The 17,323-nt window shown below is 41.0% G+C and overlaps 1 protein-coding gene across 9 annotated transcripts in view; it reads right to left on the bottom strand.

The window, feature by feature from the left end:
* Window positions 1-17,323, bottom strand: part of LOC139763685 (uncharacterized) — a 265,984-nt gene that overhangs the window by 168,852 nt on the left and 79,809 nt on the right. For all 9 annotated transcript variants that reach the window (XM_071689996.1, XM_071690001.1, XM_071690002.1 and 6 more), the window contains exon 3: window positions 9,456-9,632. In XM_071689996.1, coding sequence (XP_071546097.1) covers window positions 9,456-9,632 — 177 coding nt within the window. The remainder of the gene's footprint in view (window positions 1-9,455; window positions 9,633-17,323) is intronic.

Here is a 17,323-nt window from a genome sequence, read left to right as displayed (position 1 = left end):
TCCCTCTTCTCCTCGTTCCCTCCACCTCCGACACATATATCCTCTTGGTCAATCTTTCCTCACTCATTCTCTCCATGTGCCCAAACCATTTCAAAACACCCTCTTCTGCTCTCTCAACCACGCTCTTTTTATTTCCACACATCTCTCTTACCCTTACGTTACTTACTCGATCAAACCACCTCACACCACATATTGTCCTCAAACATCTCATTTCCAGCACATCCATCCTCCTGCGCACAACTCTATCCATAGCCCACGCCTCGCAACCATACAACATTGTTGGAACTACTATTCCTTCAAACATACCCATTTTTGCTTTCCGGGATAATGTTCTCGACTTCCACACATTTTTCAAGGCTCCCAAAATTTTCGCCCCCTCCCCCACCCTATGATCCACTTCCGCTTCCATGGTTCCATCCGCTGACAGATCCACTCCCAGATATCTAAAACACTTCACTTCCTCCAGTTTTTCTCCATTCAAACTCACCTCCCAATTGACTTGACCCTCAACCCTACTGTACCTAATAACCTTGCTCTTATTCACATTTACTCTTAACTTTCTTCTTCCACACACTTTACCAAACTCCGTCACCAGCTTCTGCAGTTTCTCACATGAATCCGCCACCAGCGCTGTATCATCAGCGAACAACAACTGACTCACTTCCCAAGCTCTCTCATCCCCAACAGACTTCATACTTGCCCATCTTTCCAAGACTCTTGCATTTACCTCCCTAACAACCCCATCCATAAACAAATTAAACAACCATGGAGACATCACACACCCCTGCCGCAAACCTACATTCACTGAGAACCAATGTATACATATATATATATATATATATATATATATATATATATATATATATGTATACATATATATATATACACACACAGATATATACATATATACACATGTACATAATTCATACTGTCTGCCTTTATTTATTCCCATCACCACCTTGCCACACATGAAATAACAACCCCCTCCCCCCTCATGTGTGCGAGGTAGCGCTAGTAAAAGACAACAAAGGCCCCATTCGTTCACACTCAGTCTCTAGCTGTCATGCAATAATGCCCGAAACCACAGCTCCCTTTCCACATCCACGCCCCACAGAACTTTCCATGGTTTACCCCAGACGCTTCACATGCCCTGATTCAATCCATTGACAGCACAGTGACCCCGGTATACCACATCAATCCAGTTCACTCTATTCCTTGCTTGCCTTTCACCCTCCTGCATGTTCACTCAAAATCTTTTTCACTTCATCTTTCCACCTCCAATTTGGTCTCCCACTTCTCCTTGTTCCCTCCACCTCCGACACATATATCCTCTTGGTCAATCTTTCCTCACTCATTCTCTCCATGTGCCCAAACTATTTCAAAACACCCTCTTCTGCTCTCTCAACCATGCTCTTTTTACTTCCACACATCTCTCTTACCCTTACATTACTTACTTGATCAAACCACCTCACACCACACATTGTCCTCAAACATCTCATTTCCGGCACATCCACCCTCCTGCGCACAACTCTATCCATAGCCCACACCTCGCAACCATACAACATTGTTGGAACCACTATTCCTTCAAACATACCCATTTTTGCTTTCCGAGATAATGTTCTCGACTTCCACACATTCTTCAAGGCTCCCAGGATATATATATATATATTTTTCTTTTATCAAACTTACTCACTATTTCCCGCATTTACAGGGTAGCGCAAGGAAACAGACGAAAGAATGGCCCAACCCACCCACATACACATATATATACATAAACGCAAATGCACGCACATATACATAACTATACATTTCACGTACATACATATACATACACAGACATATACATATTGTTACAAACATGTGTGTGTGTGTGTGCCCACATGTTTTGTATATATATGTGTGTGTCTTTGTGTATGGTGTAAGTGCTATTTCATGTTAGGATGAGGGCAAGGGCCTTCCTCCATTATCGGCTCGGATTTCATTTCCCTGACTGAAACATTAGGCCTGCTGTCTTCCCACACCTCTGAAGTTCCAGATGGCTTCGCAGGGTCAAGGAGGTCGAGCAGCTAGTTAACCACAACACTTGGACCTTTCATCCAAGGCACCAGGCTGATGGGAGGTCAAGTTGGGTGGTCAGCCTTCAGCATATGGCCTCCTGTACACTGTTGTCGCTGTCAGGACAAGGGGAGGTTGAGCTTTAGGCAAGATGTGGGACGGACTTAGGATCCTCCAGCCAACCAGCAGTTTCACGGATAGCCCTTCCTCCAATCACCGCCGGAACTGAGGCCCTCCAGCCAAGTAGGAGTGGCACTTAGGAGCCACCCTCATCCAATCACAACAGGACCTTAGGCCCATAGCCAATCAAAGGTGGCACTACAGGGTAACAGGGCAGACGCAAGTCATTCCTACTTGTAATAAAAACCTCTGACACCCACTGAGCCTTGATTCCTCTCTAGCCCAGCGAGGTAAGTGGTTTTCCCTCTGTCTCAAAGCCTGTAGCCCGAGTGAAGTGCGCAATGTAAATTCTACGGCGTTGAACTGCCTCTGTCATTTAGTCTCAAGTGTCCCAAGCCCGTAGCTTGAGTGAAGTGCATGATATAAATTCTACGGTGTTGAACTGCCTCTGTCATTTAGTTTTGAGTGTCCCAAGCCCATAGCCCAAGTGAAGTGTGCGATATAGATTCTACAGCGTTGAACTGCCTCTGTCATTTAGTTTCGAGTGTCATAGAGTATTGTAACTTGTCACAGAAGTTTCTAACAATAAGTGTATCTTGAATCATGTTACTAAAGATAAATTTTCATAAAGGAGAGATCTCCTGGTTTGACATCTTACCTGGAATGTTAAACTTATGTTCAGTGTTAACGTAAATGATTTGTGCCTGATTCATGTGTTTGTTATTTTGCACTCTTTAGTTCTTTTATCATAAGTAGTTTTAATGCTGGTGTTTAATTTAATTCCATGACTTTAAGATGGTTTTATCCAGCATTGTATAACATTAAAATATGGCGACCCTGCTAAGATAAAATAAATGTCATAACATATAAAAATTGGCGACCTTGCCAGGATATTTCTTGCCCTAACAGAATCTCTTTCCTCGATTCGTTAATCATGCCATTGACCAGCGACACTGACGTTGACCATTTCTGTCGATCTGAGCCCTCCCGAGGACATTAACAAGTTACGAATTGAGGCTTGTTGCGGATAGGTTAAAAGTGAATTATGACCAGAGTGCTAGTAAAGTGCAGTCGGTGACTTTATCAATAAATCATTTTGTTGGCAAGCAGATCGTAGATGCTGTGCCTGATGTTGAAATTAGTGTTGACAATACCATCCCATCATTGAGGTCGGCCAAAGCCTCGATCCCTCCCCATATCCCTAGTGATGCTAATGTTGATCCCGAATACTGGCGGATTCAACTAGAGATAGCTAAGGTCAATGCACAAGTGCAAAAGGAGCAGACTGAACAAGCTAGGCTCGCTTTCGAACGTGAAAAATTACAACTTGGTGCTACACCTTCAGAATCTGTGTTGTCTCGGCTGAACAACTTAGATCTTGTACCAAAGTTCTGTGAAGATGATGTGACTACATTTTTCCTTAAGTTTGAACACACTGCCCATCAGTTCTCTTGGGTGAAGTCATCTTGGACGGCTGTGATACATCCCCACCTCGTTGGTAAGGTCGGGTCTGCGTAAGCCTCATTGACCGGTGACCAGTGTAATGATTATGAGGTCATGAAACAGGTAGTGCTGAATGCTTATCATTTAAATCCCGAAGCATACCAACTCAAGTTTAGAGCTAAAAATAAGTGTCCTGATCAAAACTACCTAGATCACTTGCGCGAAAAGTTCAGGCTATGCGTGCAGTGGGTACCCTCCGAACAAGCTTGTGATGCTGAAGCCATCACAAAACTATTTGTACTCGAGGGATGTAAGGACAGTGTACCCCATGATGTACTGAAGTACATAATTACTAAAGAAGCGAGTACTTTTGAGGAGGCTGAGAAAGTAGCAGATGAGTACGTCCCAAATCTTAAACTTGCCACACAGAGATGTTCAAAGGGTTTTGACGGAGAAGGGAAATCCAACGGTCATGTAATCCCACATGAATTTGCTCCCTTGCCAGTAACTCATAAAAGTCAGGGAAACAACTCCGAGAGAGTTAAGGCTTGCTTTCACTGTCACAAGGTTGGGCACCAGGTGAAGGATTGCTGGGTTAGGGTGAAGGAATCCAGAGATTCTACCAAACGTAGGCCGGTGAGTCTCTTCTCAACTTTAGGGTCACTTAGTAAAGTCGCCAATGTTGGATGGCTTGGTGCCGCAAGGAGAGTCTGGAGACCCTCTGAGAATGAGACCAGTGAGAGGAAGCTGTGTGATACCCTCTCCCCTGGCGTACACTCTGTTGAGACAGAGGAACTGAAGACACTCCCTGAGAGTAAGACCAGTGAGAGGAAGTTGTGTGATACCCTCCGTGCTGGTGTAGACTCCACTGAGACTCAGTGCGTTCTCTGAGAATGAGACCAGCGAGAGGAAGCTGTGTAATACCCTCTCCCCTGGGGCAGACTCCGTTGAGACGGAGGAATTGAGGACACCCTCTGAGGATGAAACTAGTGAGGAGAAGCTGTGTGATACCTCCAGTGGTGGTTTCAAGTCCGTACAAGAATCAGTGGGTGAGGCTGATCATTTGTCTCGTGCCCATTCAAGAGAGACTCAGGAATGGATGATGAGATGGCATGACAGATGGTCTCGATTGAGAAGTTTCGAGATGGGCAACGAGGTGTTGCTTCTACTACCCCAGCCAGGACAAATATAGCTGCCCATTTTCAGGGTCCCTAAACCATTATCCGGAGTGTAGGAGACTCACATTACCTTGTCTCTACCCCTAACAGGCACAGAGGCTGGAGAATATGCCTTGCCAACATGCTTAAGCCATATTTCAGATGTGATCCTCCCCCTCTGGAACCGACTGTGCCAGCCTGCACCCAACGTCCAGCAGTAGCCGTATGTGACGAGGATGACGACATACATGCGGGTGCCTTAAAGACCTGGAAACCGGATGGAGGCACGGACAGGAAGTGGGAGGCAAAACTTTCGCATCTAATGGAGGAACAATGTGTGCAGATATCCGCCCTGCTGTCAAAACACCCGGAGGTTTTCCGAAGCACACCTGGACAGAACTCACTCACAAGCCATGATGTAGACGTGGGAGATGCCCGACCTGTCAAACAAGCTCCGTACCAGGTGAGCCCAGAATGAGCAGTCATCCTTCACAGTGAGCTGAACTATATGCTGGAGCACGACCTGATTGAGCCATGTCAGTCAGAGTGGAGCTCCCCTATTACTCTCATACCCAAGCCCGATGGGACCTATCGGTTCTGTATTGACTACCGCCGGGTTAATGAGGTGACAAGAACTGATAATTACCCCCTGCTGCGTGTGGAAGACTGCAGAGATCATGTCGGCAATGCTCGCTTCCTGTCAACGTTAGATCTCAGTAAAGGGTACTGGAAGATTAGAATGACAGAGAAAGCACAAGACATCAGCACCTTTGTAGTGTTAGGACGGACTTATAAGTGTAAAGTGATGCCTTTTGGCATGAAGAATGCCCCTGCCACATTTCAAGGATTTATGGAAATCCTTATCAGAGACCTGCCTGGTTGTGTCGTCTACCTGGACGATACTGTGATATACAGTCAGAGTTGGGACGTACATCTACTGAGACTTGACAACATTCTGACGGTCTTGAATGAGGCTAACCTTGTTCTCAGTTGGGACAAATGCGAATCTGTGAAGGCCAAGGTGCAGTATTTGGGCTATGTGATCAGTCAAGGTGAGCTAGCCCCACTGACTGCAAAAGTCCACGCTTTATCCCAGATGGGTGCCCCCTCGATCTAGAAGAGAACTGAGACATTTTATGGGTATGGTTGGGTACTACCAGATGTTCACTGTTAACTTTGCAACACTCGCAACTCCTCTGAAAGATTTATTGAAGAAGGATGTTAGATATGTTTGGAATGAGCAGTGTGAGACAATCTTTCATCAGTTAAAATCCATACTTTGTAATAGTCCTATTTTCCAGGCTCCTGATTTCGACCAGCTATTCAAGTTAGCAGTAGATGCCAGTAATGTGGGAGCCGGTGCAGTCCTCTTGCAGGAGGACAAAAACAAGGTTGACCATCCTGTATGCTTTTTAGTAAGAAATTCAATCAAGCCCCAAGAAATTATTCCATCATTGAGAAGGAACTTTTGTCTTTAATACTTGCACTGCAACACTTTCATGTATATTTGTGCCCTTCAGGCGATATTATCAGGGTGTATACTGACCACCACCCACTCAAATATGTTAACAAGTTCCGAGATAAGAATCAAAGGTTAACTAGGTGGGCCTTGTTCCTTCAAGAGTATAATTTAGACATTCACCATATTGCTGTCGCACATAATGTGTGAGCTGACTGTTTATCCCACTCGTAAGGTGAGAACATTCCTCTTCCAGGAATTTTCTCCTTTAAGGAGGGGGGTGTTACGACGTGTGTGTGTGTGCCCACATGTTCGTGTATATATATATGTGTGTGTGTCTTTGTGTATGGTGTAAGTGCTATTTCATGTTAGGACGAGGGCCAGGGCCTTCCTCCGCTATCGGCTCAGACTTCACTTCTCTGACCGAACCATTAGGCCTGCTGTCTTCCCACCTGCCCACCTCCCACCTTACTCATGCCACACACATCTCTTGCACATAATAGCTCTGCTTCCCTAAATACTTCCCATTCCTCACCTACTCCACTAGCTTCATTTACTTTCACCTTTTGCCATTCTTCAGTCAATCTCTCAAGGTATTTCTTCACACAAGTCTTTTTTCCAAGCTCACTTACATTCCCCATTCTTTTCTCTTTCATAGCATTTCCTCTTTTCTGAAAGCCTTTAACAACTCTTTTCCCTTGCCTCCACAAGGTAATGATCAGACATCCCACCAGCTGCTCCTCTCAACACATTCACATTTAAAAGTCTCTCCTTTGCACCCCTATCAATTTGTATGTAATCCAATCATACCAGCTGACCATCTTTCCTACTCCACAAGCTGTTCACCATATCCATTTACTACATTAAATACCCCATACCCCTCATTATACCCTTAACTGCCACATTACCCACCTTTGCATTCAAATCACCCACCACTAATATTTGATCTCATGCATTAAAACAGCTGACACACTCACTCAGCTGATCCCAAAACAATTGTTTCTCATGACCTTCCTATCTATGGCTAGGTGCATATGCACTAACAGTCACCAATCTCTCACAATCCACTTTCATTTTACCCACATCAGTCTGGAGTCCACTTACATTCTTTCACATATTCCAACAACTGCTTCAGTAAAATGCTAACTCCTGCATAGCTCTTGCCCTCACACCAACCCCTGACTTTATTCTTATGACAATTCCAAACCCTTTTTTTCCTTTACTCTTGGCCTTTGTTTTAATCAGTGGCAGAGCATACAAGTTCCTTTCCTCAACATAATACCTTTCTTCTCAATCTTGGTTATATCCACACACATTTAGACATCCCAGCGTGAGCCTTTGAGGAGGATGAGCACTTCTTGCTTTCCTCCTTGTGTTCCATCTTCCAGAAATTGTCATGCATAAGGGGGGGGGGGAACCATGTCATAAAGTGTTGTAATGTGTGCATCTTTGTACAGGTAGTGCAATGGCAGTGAGCAGTATGGGCTCAGTGTCTTCTTTATGGAAGCTGCAATGTGGGCATGAAGGGTCTTGGAAAATGATGAGTGTTTATAGTGTTGTAGTGATGGGTGATGTCCACAACATGGATGGGAGTGTGACTTGTGTTTGTCTGGGGAGCTTTGTTTCAGACTGATGTATATCTGGTGGGTTGGAGTTTCAGATTGAGTTAGGATATTGGTTGTTTAGTGCTTGTTGGGGAAGTTCAGGGTACATATGTTTTGTCAGTGTTGTATCTGCTAGAGGTGGAGGGCTTTGTGAGTAAAGGTTATTGAAGTGAGAGGCAGGGGTAAGCTTTTTATTTCTACTTGGGGGTTGGTGGTTAGTTATATAGCAGTTTGAGTGGGAGGAGTCTAGCCCTGCAGCATTGAATTAAGTGCCAAGCATGTTGAGGCGGGACTGTATTGAGAGAATCTTTTCCATTTATGTCACTCAACCTCACAAGGTAGTGGAACATACCTTTTATACATACAATGACACAAAGAAATTTTAATGTATGTGTTATTTTAATATTCTCATAACCCTAAAAATGCTAACACTATTAGTATATTCTGGCAATATTTACAGATTTAAGGCTTGGGAATTCAATGATTTTCGTGGAATTCCTTGTTTCTAATGTCTGTAAAGGCTTAAGGCTTGAAAATTTTTCCTTAAACAATAGGAAAGTTTGTTTGACATGACAATTCTAGCAGTATAAAGTCCTAAAAGGGTTAAAAAAATCATGGATACAAAGAATATAGCTTGTTACATGATGAACACATCCTACCAGTGACTGTGTACAATCTTTTTTATAATGACCAAAATAGCATGGGCAAAACATGTCCCAATCAAAGCCATTTCAGGTGAAAGAGAAAAGTATAAAAAAAATGAAAGAAATTGATCATAATCCTGCAAGTATTTGTAAATCTGACTCTTAAAGGAGGAAAACTTATATGAAGAAGGAAAGATAAAGGAAGGAAGTGAATTCCACAGCTTAGCTGTTTAAGGGAAGAGGGAGGCATCATAACAGCCAATTCCTAAATGGCTGGTCTCCACACAGACACTGTGTGAAGCAGCAGCCAAATACATGCCACAGGTGCAAACCTTAGGAGTGAGTTAACATCTAGACAATGTAGGCAAACAATGGAGAGAGAGAGAGAGAGAGAGAGAGAGAGAGAGAGAGAGAGAGAGAGAGAGAGAGAGATGCTTTATCAGATGTAGAGTCAGCAACGGACTGGTCAAACAAAAACAGAGGATGAATGGATGAACTACAGCAGTTGTATATATTTTTGGTTATGGAACAAGAAGATATGTTGATAAAAGAAGTCAAGTCAGCACACTTTCTTTTTATGAAAGCATGCTTGACAATACAATGAACAGATCTGCAATCATTCTAAGCAGAAATGAAAGTGGGATGAGTTTCACATATCATCCCTGATGCAACAGGCATCAGAGCAAGATCAATAAGAACATGATAGAGGTAAAAAAAGAACTACAAGAAAACTTCTGTTGTGCGTTCAGCACAACATAAGGCATCAAGATCAGAGAAGCAGTGCCTATCCCAAGGAAAGTCGATCAAGACAGTGTGCAGGAGAATAAAATGTATCTGTACAAAGTTAACTGACTACAACTTCTGCATAAAAGTCATACAAAACTATAATAACTTCTGTATTTTGACATTTTGACCACTTTTGTATCTGATGATCTTGCTTCATAAGTTTCCCAATATAGATTTTCTTACTTACTTTTTGTAACTGTTCCTCAGTATTCTGTAGCAGTTCTTTTTTCTGCTCCAGCAATTTCTCTAAGTCTGTGATCTTTTCAGTCTGTGCCTCGATCTGTTCACTGAGAACTGTCACTTGAAGCTGTAAGGAATCCTTGTCACCCTCTAAACGGATGACACGATCTTCAAGAGAGCCGCCCTGCAATGAATACTCACAATATTGATAACCCAGAAGAATGTACTCTATAATAAGTTATGGCTGTTACTGATTCTGGAAGTATCTTACCAAAATAATGCACATAATAAAAATACATCTATAAGGAAAACACATTCAGAACATTGAAATTCAAGAAAAATTTACTATATGTCTTTACAATGGGTTTGACTACAACACTACACATAAAAAAGAATATACCCTCATTCTGGAAAACAGACAGAAACACAATTTCCATCCTCACACACTTTCTTCACAAAATACACTTAAAATCTAAAGAATGTAAGTAAATCCTTCCCTTCCATTTTTGATTTTCCAAAATAGGGAACAGAGAAGGGGGCCAAGTAAGGATATTCCCTGTAAGGTTTAGTCCTCTCTTCTTAATGTGGGAAATGGCAAATATGTATGAAAGAAAAGGGAAAAAAAAAAATAGTGAGAGGCATGTGAAGCGTCTGGGGTAAACCATGGAAAGCTGTGTAGGTATGTATATTTGCGTGTGTGGACGTATGTAAATACATGTGTATGGGGGGGGGTTGGGCCATTTCTTCCGTCTGTTTCCTTGCGCTACCTCGCAATTGCGGGAGACAGCGACAAAGTATAAAAAAAAAAATATATATATATATATATATATATATATATATATATATATATATATATATATATATATATATATATATATATATATATTTATTTATATTTATTATACTTTGTCGCTCTCTCCCGCGTTTGCGAGGTAGCGCAAGGAAACAGACGAAAGAAATGGCCCAACCCCCCCCCATACACATGTATATACATACGTCCACACACACAAATATACATACCTACACAGCTTTCCATGGTTTACCCCAGACGCTTCACATACCTTTGTTTCCCAATTCCACTGACCCCAAGTAAACCCCCGGTATCCCCCCACATCGCCCAAATTTCACTCTTTTTCCTTGCCCCCCTTTTTCACCCCCCTGCATGTTCGGGCCCCCGATCAAAAAAATTCTTTTTCACTCATTTTTTCCAAAATCCAATTTGGTCTCCCTTCTCCTCGTTCCCCCACCTCGACACAATTTTCCTCTTGGTCATTCTTTCCCCCACTCATTCTCTCCAATGTCCCCAAAACCAATTTAAAAAACCCCCCTCTTCTGCTCTTTTCAACCCGCTCTTTTTATTTCCACACTTCTCTCTTACCCTTACGTTACTCACTCGTTCAAACCACCTCAACCACATTTTGTCCTAAAAATTCTCTTTTCCCACATCCTTCCCCCTGCGAAAAACTCTTTTCCATACCACGCCTCGAAAACCTTAAAACATTTTTGGGAAAAACCCTTTTCCCTTAAAACCCAACCCATTTTTGTTTTTCCGGGGTAATGTTCTGATTTCCCCCAAAATTCTTAAAGGGCCCCCCAAAATTTTTGCCCTGCCCCCCACCCTATGATCCACTTCCGCCCTTTTTCCCGTCCTTCCCCCCAGATTCTAAAACACTTTTCCCTTTCTCTTGACCGCTGTCTCTTTCTATTTATACATCTCTCACTCATTTGCATTTTTTCCCTGCAAAATATCGTTTCCAATGCCTCTTTCACTAATATTTCACTAATAATTCTTTATTCTTTCATTCCCACACTCGCTACCCTTTCTAATCAACCCACCTTCCCAACGCTCTCATGCCACTAGCATCTTTTGCGCCAGCCATCACTGCTTTCCCTAAATACATCCCATTCCTCCCCATCCCCTTACTCCTGTGCTCTAACCTTTTCCATTCTGTACTCAGTCTCTCCTGGTATTTCCCACAAAGGTCTCCTATTACCAAGCTCACTTACTCTCACCACCCTCTTCATACCCAACATTCTCTTCTTCTTTTCTGAAAACCCCACAAATCTTCACCTTCGCCTCCACAAGATAATGATCAGACATCCCCTCCTGTTGCACCTCTCAGCAACATCCAAAAGTCTTCTTTTCGCGCGAATGTCAATAACACGTTATTCCAATAACGATCTCTGGCCATCTCTCCTACTTAATGACGTTATACTTATGTGATCTCGCTTTTTAAACCAGGTATTCCCAATCCAGTCCTTTTTAGCACATAAATCTACAAGCTCCTTCACCATTTCAGTTACAACACTGAACACCCCATGTTACACCAATGTTGTCTCTCAACTGGCACATTACTCCCTTTGCATTCAAATCACCCTTCACTATAACCGGTCTTGTTCATCAAAACCACTAACAACTCATTCAGCTGCTCCAAAACACATAGCCTCTCATGATCTTTCTTCTCATGCTAGGTGCATATGCCCAATAATCACCCATCTCTCTCCTTAAATTTTAGTTTTACCCTATTAATCTAGATTTACTTTTTACATTCTTTCCACATTAATCCTCCCACTACTCCTGTTTCTGGAGTAGTGCTACTCCTTCCCTTGCTCTTGTCCTCGATAACCCTTGCCTTTACTCCCATGACATTCCCAAACCACTCTTCCCCTTTACCCTTGAGCTTCGTTTTCACTCAGTGCCAAAACATTCAGGTTCACTTTCCTCAAACGTGCTACTATCACTCTCCTTCTTTAATTCTTGGTGACTCATCCACCACACGTTAGGACTCCCCAATCTGAGCCTACATGAGATGAGCGCTTGCCCCGCTGCTCACTTCTTTCTGTTTCCCATTTTAGGAAAGTTAAAATACCGGGAGGGGAGGATAGTTTGGCCCCCCCACGGTGAAAGGCGTGCATGGATTAGAGTGAATTGGTATGATGTGGGTATACCGGGGTGACGTGCTGTCAATGGATTGAAACCAGGGCATGTGAGAGGCTATTGGGGTAAACCATGGTAAGTCTGTGGGGCCTGGATGTGGAAAGGGAGCTGTGGTTCAGTGCATTATTCATGAAGCTAGAGACTGAGAGCATCGTGATCAAATGGGGCCTTTGTTGTCTTGTCCTAGCGCTACCCTCGCGCACATGAGGGTGGGAAGGGGGTTGTTATTTCCATGTGTGGCGGTGTGGCGATAGGAATGATTAAGGACAGGGACAGTATGAATTATTGTACTCTCTCATCCAAACACGGGACTGATCTTGCCCCTCTTTCCAAAACTCTTGCATTCACCTTCCCTATCAAACCCATCCATAAACAAATTAAAACCATGGAGACATCAGATCCCTGCCGCAAACCTACATTCACTGAGAACCATTCACTTTCCTCTCTTCTACACTTAACATGCCTTACAGCCTCGATAAAAAAACTTTTCACTGCTTCTAACACTTGCTTCCCACACCATTATTTCTTAATACCTCCCTCAGAGCATCTCTATAACTCTATCATTTGCCTTTCTCCAGATCCATTAAATGCTACATACCAAAATCCATTTGTTCTATCTAAGTATTTCTCCACATTACATTCTTCAAAGCAAAACACTGATCCACACATCCTCTACCACCTTCTGAAACCACACTGCTCGTCCCCAATCTGATGCTCTGTACCCACGACTTCATCCCTTCAATCAATACCCCGCCCATTATAATTTTACCAGGATACTCAAACAAACTTATAACTCTGTTATTTGAGCACTCACTCTGATCCCCGTTGCCTGTGTACATTGGCACTATGCATGCATTCCGCAATCCTTCAGGCACCCTCACCATGAGTTCAACATACATTAAATAACCTTACCTATCAGTAAACTTACAGTCACCCCTTTTTTTTATCAATTCCAATGCAATACCATCCAAACCTGCTGCTTTGCCGGCTTTCATCTTCCATAACAGCTGTTTACTAATCTCTTATGGTTTAGCCAAATCATTTCCCTTACCTCTCCCTTTGCACACCACCTCAACCATAACACCCTATATCTGCCACTCAATCATCAAAAAACATTCAACAAACCTTCAAAAATACTCACTCTTTATCCTTCTCATCATCACCACCTACTTGTTATTCACCTCCCCATTTGCGCCATTCACGAATTTCCCATTTGCTCCCTTGTCTTTCGCACTTTATTTACCTCCTTTACATCATTTTATTCTCACCCGAAATTTAATGATACTCTCTCACCATCAACTCTCAATTTGCCCTTCTTTTCACCTCTTGCACCTTTCTCTTGACCTCCTGGCTCTTTATTCTATACCCTCCCACTCATTTGCATTTTTTCACTGCAAAATCTATTCAAATGCCTCTCTCTTCTCTTTCATCTAAGAAATTTACTTTTCCATTCCACCAATCACTACCTTTTCTAATCAACCCACCTCCACGCTTCTCCATTTTGCCTAAGCTTTTTTTGCGCAAGCTTCACTGCTTCCCTAAAAATATCATCCATTCCTCCCCCTACTCCCCTTACTCCTTTGCTCACCTTTTGCATTCTGTCGCTGTCTCTTCCTTGGTACTTCCTACACAAAGTCTCCATTTCCCAAGCTCACTTACTTTCTCCACTCTCTTCACCCCAACATTCTCTCTTCTTTTCTGTAAACCCCACATTATCTTCACCTTTTTGCCTCAACAAGATAATGATCTGTCATATCCCTCCAGTTTCACCTCTCCAGCACATTACATCCAAAAGTCTCTCTTTCGTGGTCTATCAATTAACACGTATCCATTATATCGCTCTCTGGCCAATTTCTCTCCTACGTTCATTGTATACTTTTGTTTATCTTGCTCTTTTTTTTAACCAGGTATTCCCAATCACCAGACTTTTTCCCAGCTCATAATTCTACATGCTCTTCACACAGTTCCATTTACATCACTGAACACTCCATGTATTACCATTTTTCCCTCAATCTCATGCACTCATTTACTCCCCTGAGCATTCAAATCAATTCTTCACTAGAAAACCCGGTCTTGTGACATCAAAATCCACTAACCTCATCATTCTGCTGCTCCTCCCAAAAACACTTGCCTCTCTTTCATTGATCTTTATTCTCATGCCCAGTGGGCTTATGCACCAATAATCACCCATCTCTCGCCATATAACTTCTAGTTTTTACCCATATTAATCTAGATTTTTCTTTCTTACACTCTATTCTCATACTCCCACAACTCCTGATTCAGGTAAGTAGGGTATTCCTTCCCTGGCTCTTCGTCCTCTCACTATACCCGACTGTATCCCAAGTTTTTCCTTAAAACCACTATTCACTTTACCCTTTAAGCTTCGTTACTCTGGGCAAAACAGCCAGGTTCTTTCCTCAAACTTACATCTATCGCTCCTTTTTTCCTAATCTGTGGTTACCTCCACCACTCATTAGACCACCATGGAGCCTTCGAGGTGGAGGTGCACTCCTCGCATATGTCTCCTCTGGTTTACCCTTTTATGAAAGTTAATATAGGGAGGGGTGGGTTGGGGCCCCCCGCACTTGCCCGGTGTCGCCGGCTAAGTCACATGTGGTAGTGCGGCAGGGGCATCAAGGGGATTTTTTGTTTTGGTTGTACCTTTTTTTCTGTGTTTTTTGGTTTTTGTTTTGGAATTATATATAAGTGGTTTGAATGTTTTTGTTTTTGGTATATTATATCTAATTAAAGGTTTTGCTTCTTATTTTTTTTTTTAAAAAACTAATTATATAAAAAAAAAGATACATAATAAGTAAGAAAAAAAAGTAAAAAAAAAAAGAGTAAGTTTAAAAAATAGAAAGACAAAGTAAGAAAAAAACGTAACAAATTACTAATATAAAAAATGTAACGTAGAGTAAAAAAAAAAAGTATAAAATAATATAAAAAAAATATAGTTCCGTATTAAAAAAAGAAATCCATTACAAAATTAAACATAAGAATAATAAAAAAAAGTAAGAAAAAAGAAAAAGTAAACTAGTAAAAGTACAATATAAGTAAAAAGTGACAAAATAAAGAATAAAAAAAGAAATATAAGTAGTAGAAAAGTAAAAAGAAATAAAAAAAGTTTTAAGTAAAAAAAAAATAAAGAATAAAGTATTCTTTAAAAAAATAAAGTAGAACCCAAATAAAAAAAAGTTAAAGTAAAAAATAAAAGTTAAAAGAATGGAAAGTATAATTAACATAAAAGTTTAAAAGTAATTAAGATAGTGAAAGTCAATGTAGAAGAAAAGTTAAGAATAAGACAAATAAGTAAAAGTAATGAAGTAAGAAGTCTAAAAAAAAATAAAGTAAAGTATAAAAAAAGTAGTAAATATGTAATAATAAGAAAGTAATGAAAAAATAAGTAATTAAAAAGTAGATAAAAAAGTTAAAAAGTATTAAGTCAAGTAGTACTAAAATATGTATAAAAAAAAATAAGTGAAGTAAATAAGTTAGTAATTGTTAGAAAAGAAAAAAAAAAAAAAATAAATAAAGTATGAAATAAAGTAAAAAATAAAGTAGAAGATATGTAAGTAAAAGGAGAAAAAAAATAATAATAAAAAAAGTAAAGAAAAGTAATAAGTATCAAGTAAAGTAAAAAAAAGTAAAGAAAATAAATCAAAGTAAAAGTATAAAATGTAGTGAAAAATATGAAAAGTAAAAGTAAAAAAAGAAGATTAAAAAAGTTTAAAAAAAAGTAAGAGTATTAAAAAGGAAAAAAAAGTTATAAAAAAAACAAAGAAAGGTTAAAAAAAAAAAAAACATAAAAAAGTAATATAATACAAGTCAAACAAAGTTAAAAGCAAATTTCTTGATCAAATAAATAAGTGATATAATTAAAAATTGAAGTATTCTTTCTCCCCTATCCCCAGGGATATTTATTATATAATATTTATAGTTATTTATAGAATTTATATATATATTATATATAGATATTTATATTTTTTTTTTTTATATTTGTCGCTGTCTCCCGGGTTTGCGAGGTAGCGCAAGGAAACAGACTGAATGAAATGGCCTACCCCCCCATAAATTTGTTATATACATTACGTCCACACACGCAAAATATACATACTACACTGCTTTCCCTGGTTTACCCCGGACGCTTCACATGCCTTGATTCAATCCACTGACAGCTCGTCAACCCCTGTATACCACATCGCTCCAATTCACTCTATTCCTTGCCCTCCTTTCACCCTCCTGCATGTTCAGGCCCCGATCACACAAAATCCTTTTCACTCCATCTTTCCACCTCCAATTTGGTCTCCCTCTTCTCCTCGTTCCCTCCACCTCCGACACATATATCCTCTTGGTCAATCTTTCCTCACTCATTCTCTCCATGTGCCCAAACCATTTCAAAACACCCTCTTCTGCTCTCTCAACCACGCTCTTTTTATTTCCACACATCTCTCTTACCTTTACGTTACTTACTCGATCAAACCACCTCACACCACACATTGTCCTCAAACATCTCATTTCCAGCACATCCATCCTCCTGCGCACAACTCTATCCATAGCCCACGCCTCGCAACCATACAACATTGTTGGAACCACTATTCCTTCAAACATACCCATTTTTGCTTTCCGGGATAATGTTCTCGACTTCCACACATTTTTCAAGGCTCCCAAAATTTTCGCCCCCTCCCCCACCCTATGATCCACTTCCGCTTCCATGGTTCCATCCGCTGACAGATCCACTCCCAGATATCTAAAACACTTCACTTCCTCCAGTTTTTCTCCATTCAAACTCACCTCCCAATTGACTTGACCCTCAACCCTACTGTACCTAATAACCTTGCTCTTATTCACATTTACTCTTAACTTTCTTCTTCCACACACTTTACCAAACTCCGTCACCAGCTTCTGCAGTTTCTCACATGAATCCGCCACCAGCGCTGTAT

This window comes from Panulirus ornatus, chromosome 47 (genome assembly GCF_036320965.1).
Source record: "Panulirus ornatus isolate Po-2019 chromosome 47, ASM3632096v1, whole genome shotgun sequence".
NCBI lineage: Eukaryota > Metazoa > Arthropoda > Malacostraca > Decapoda > Palinuridae > Panulirus > Panulirus ornatus.
The sequence above is the reverse complement of the archived record's forward strand: the minus strand, read 5'-3'. Positions and strand labels throughout refer to the sequence as shown.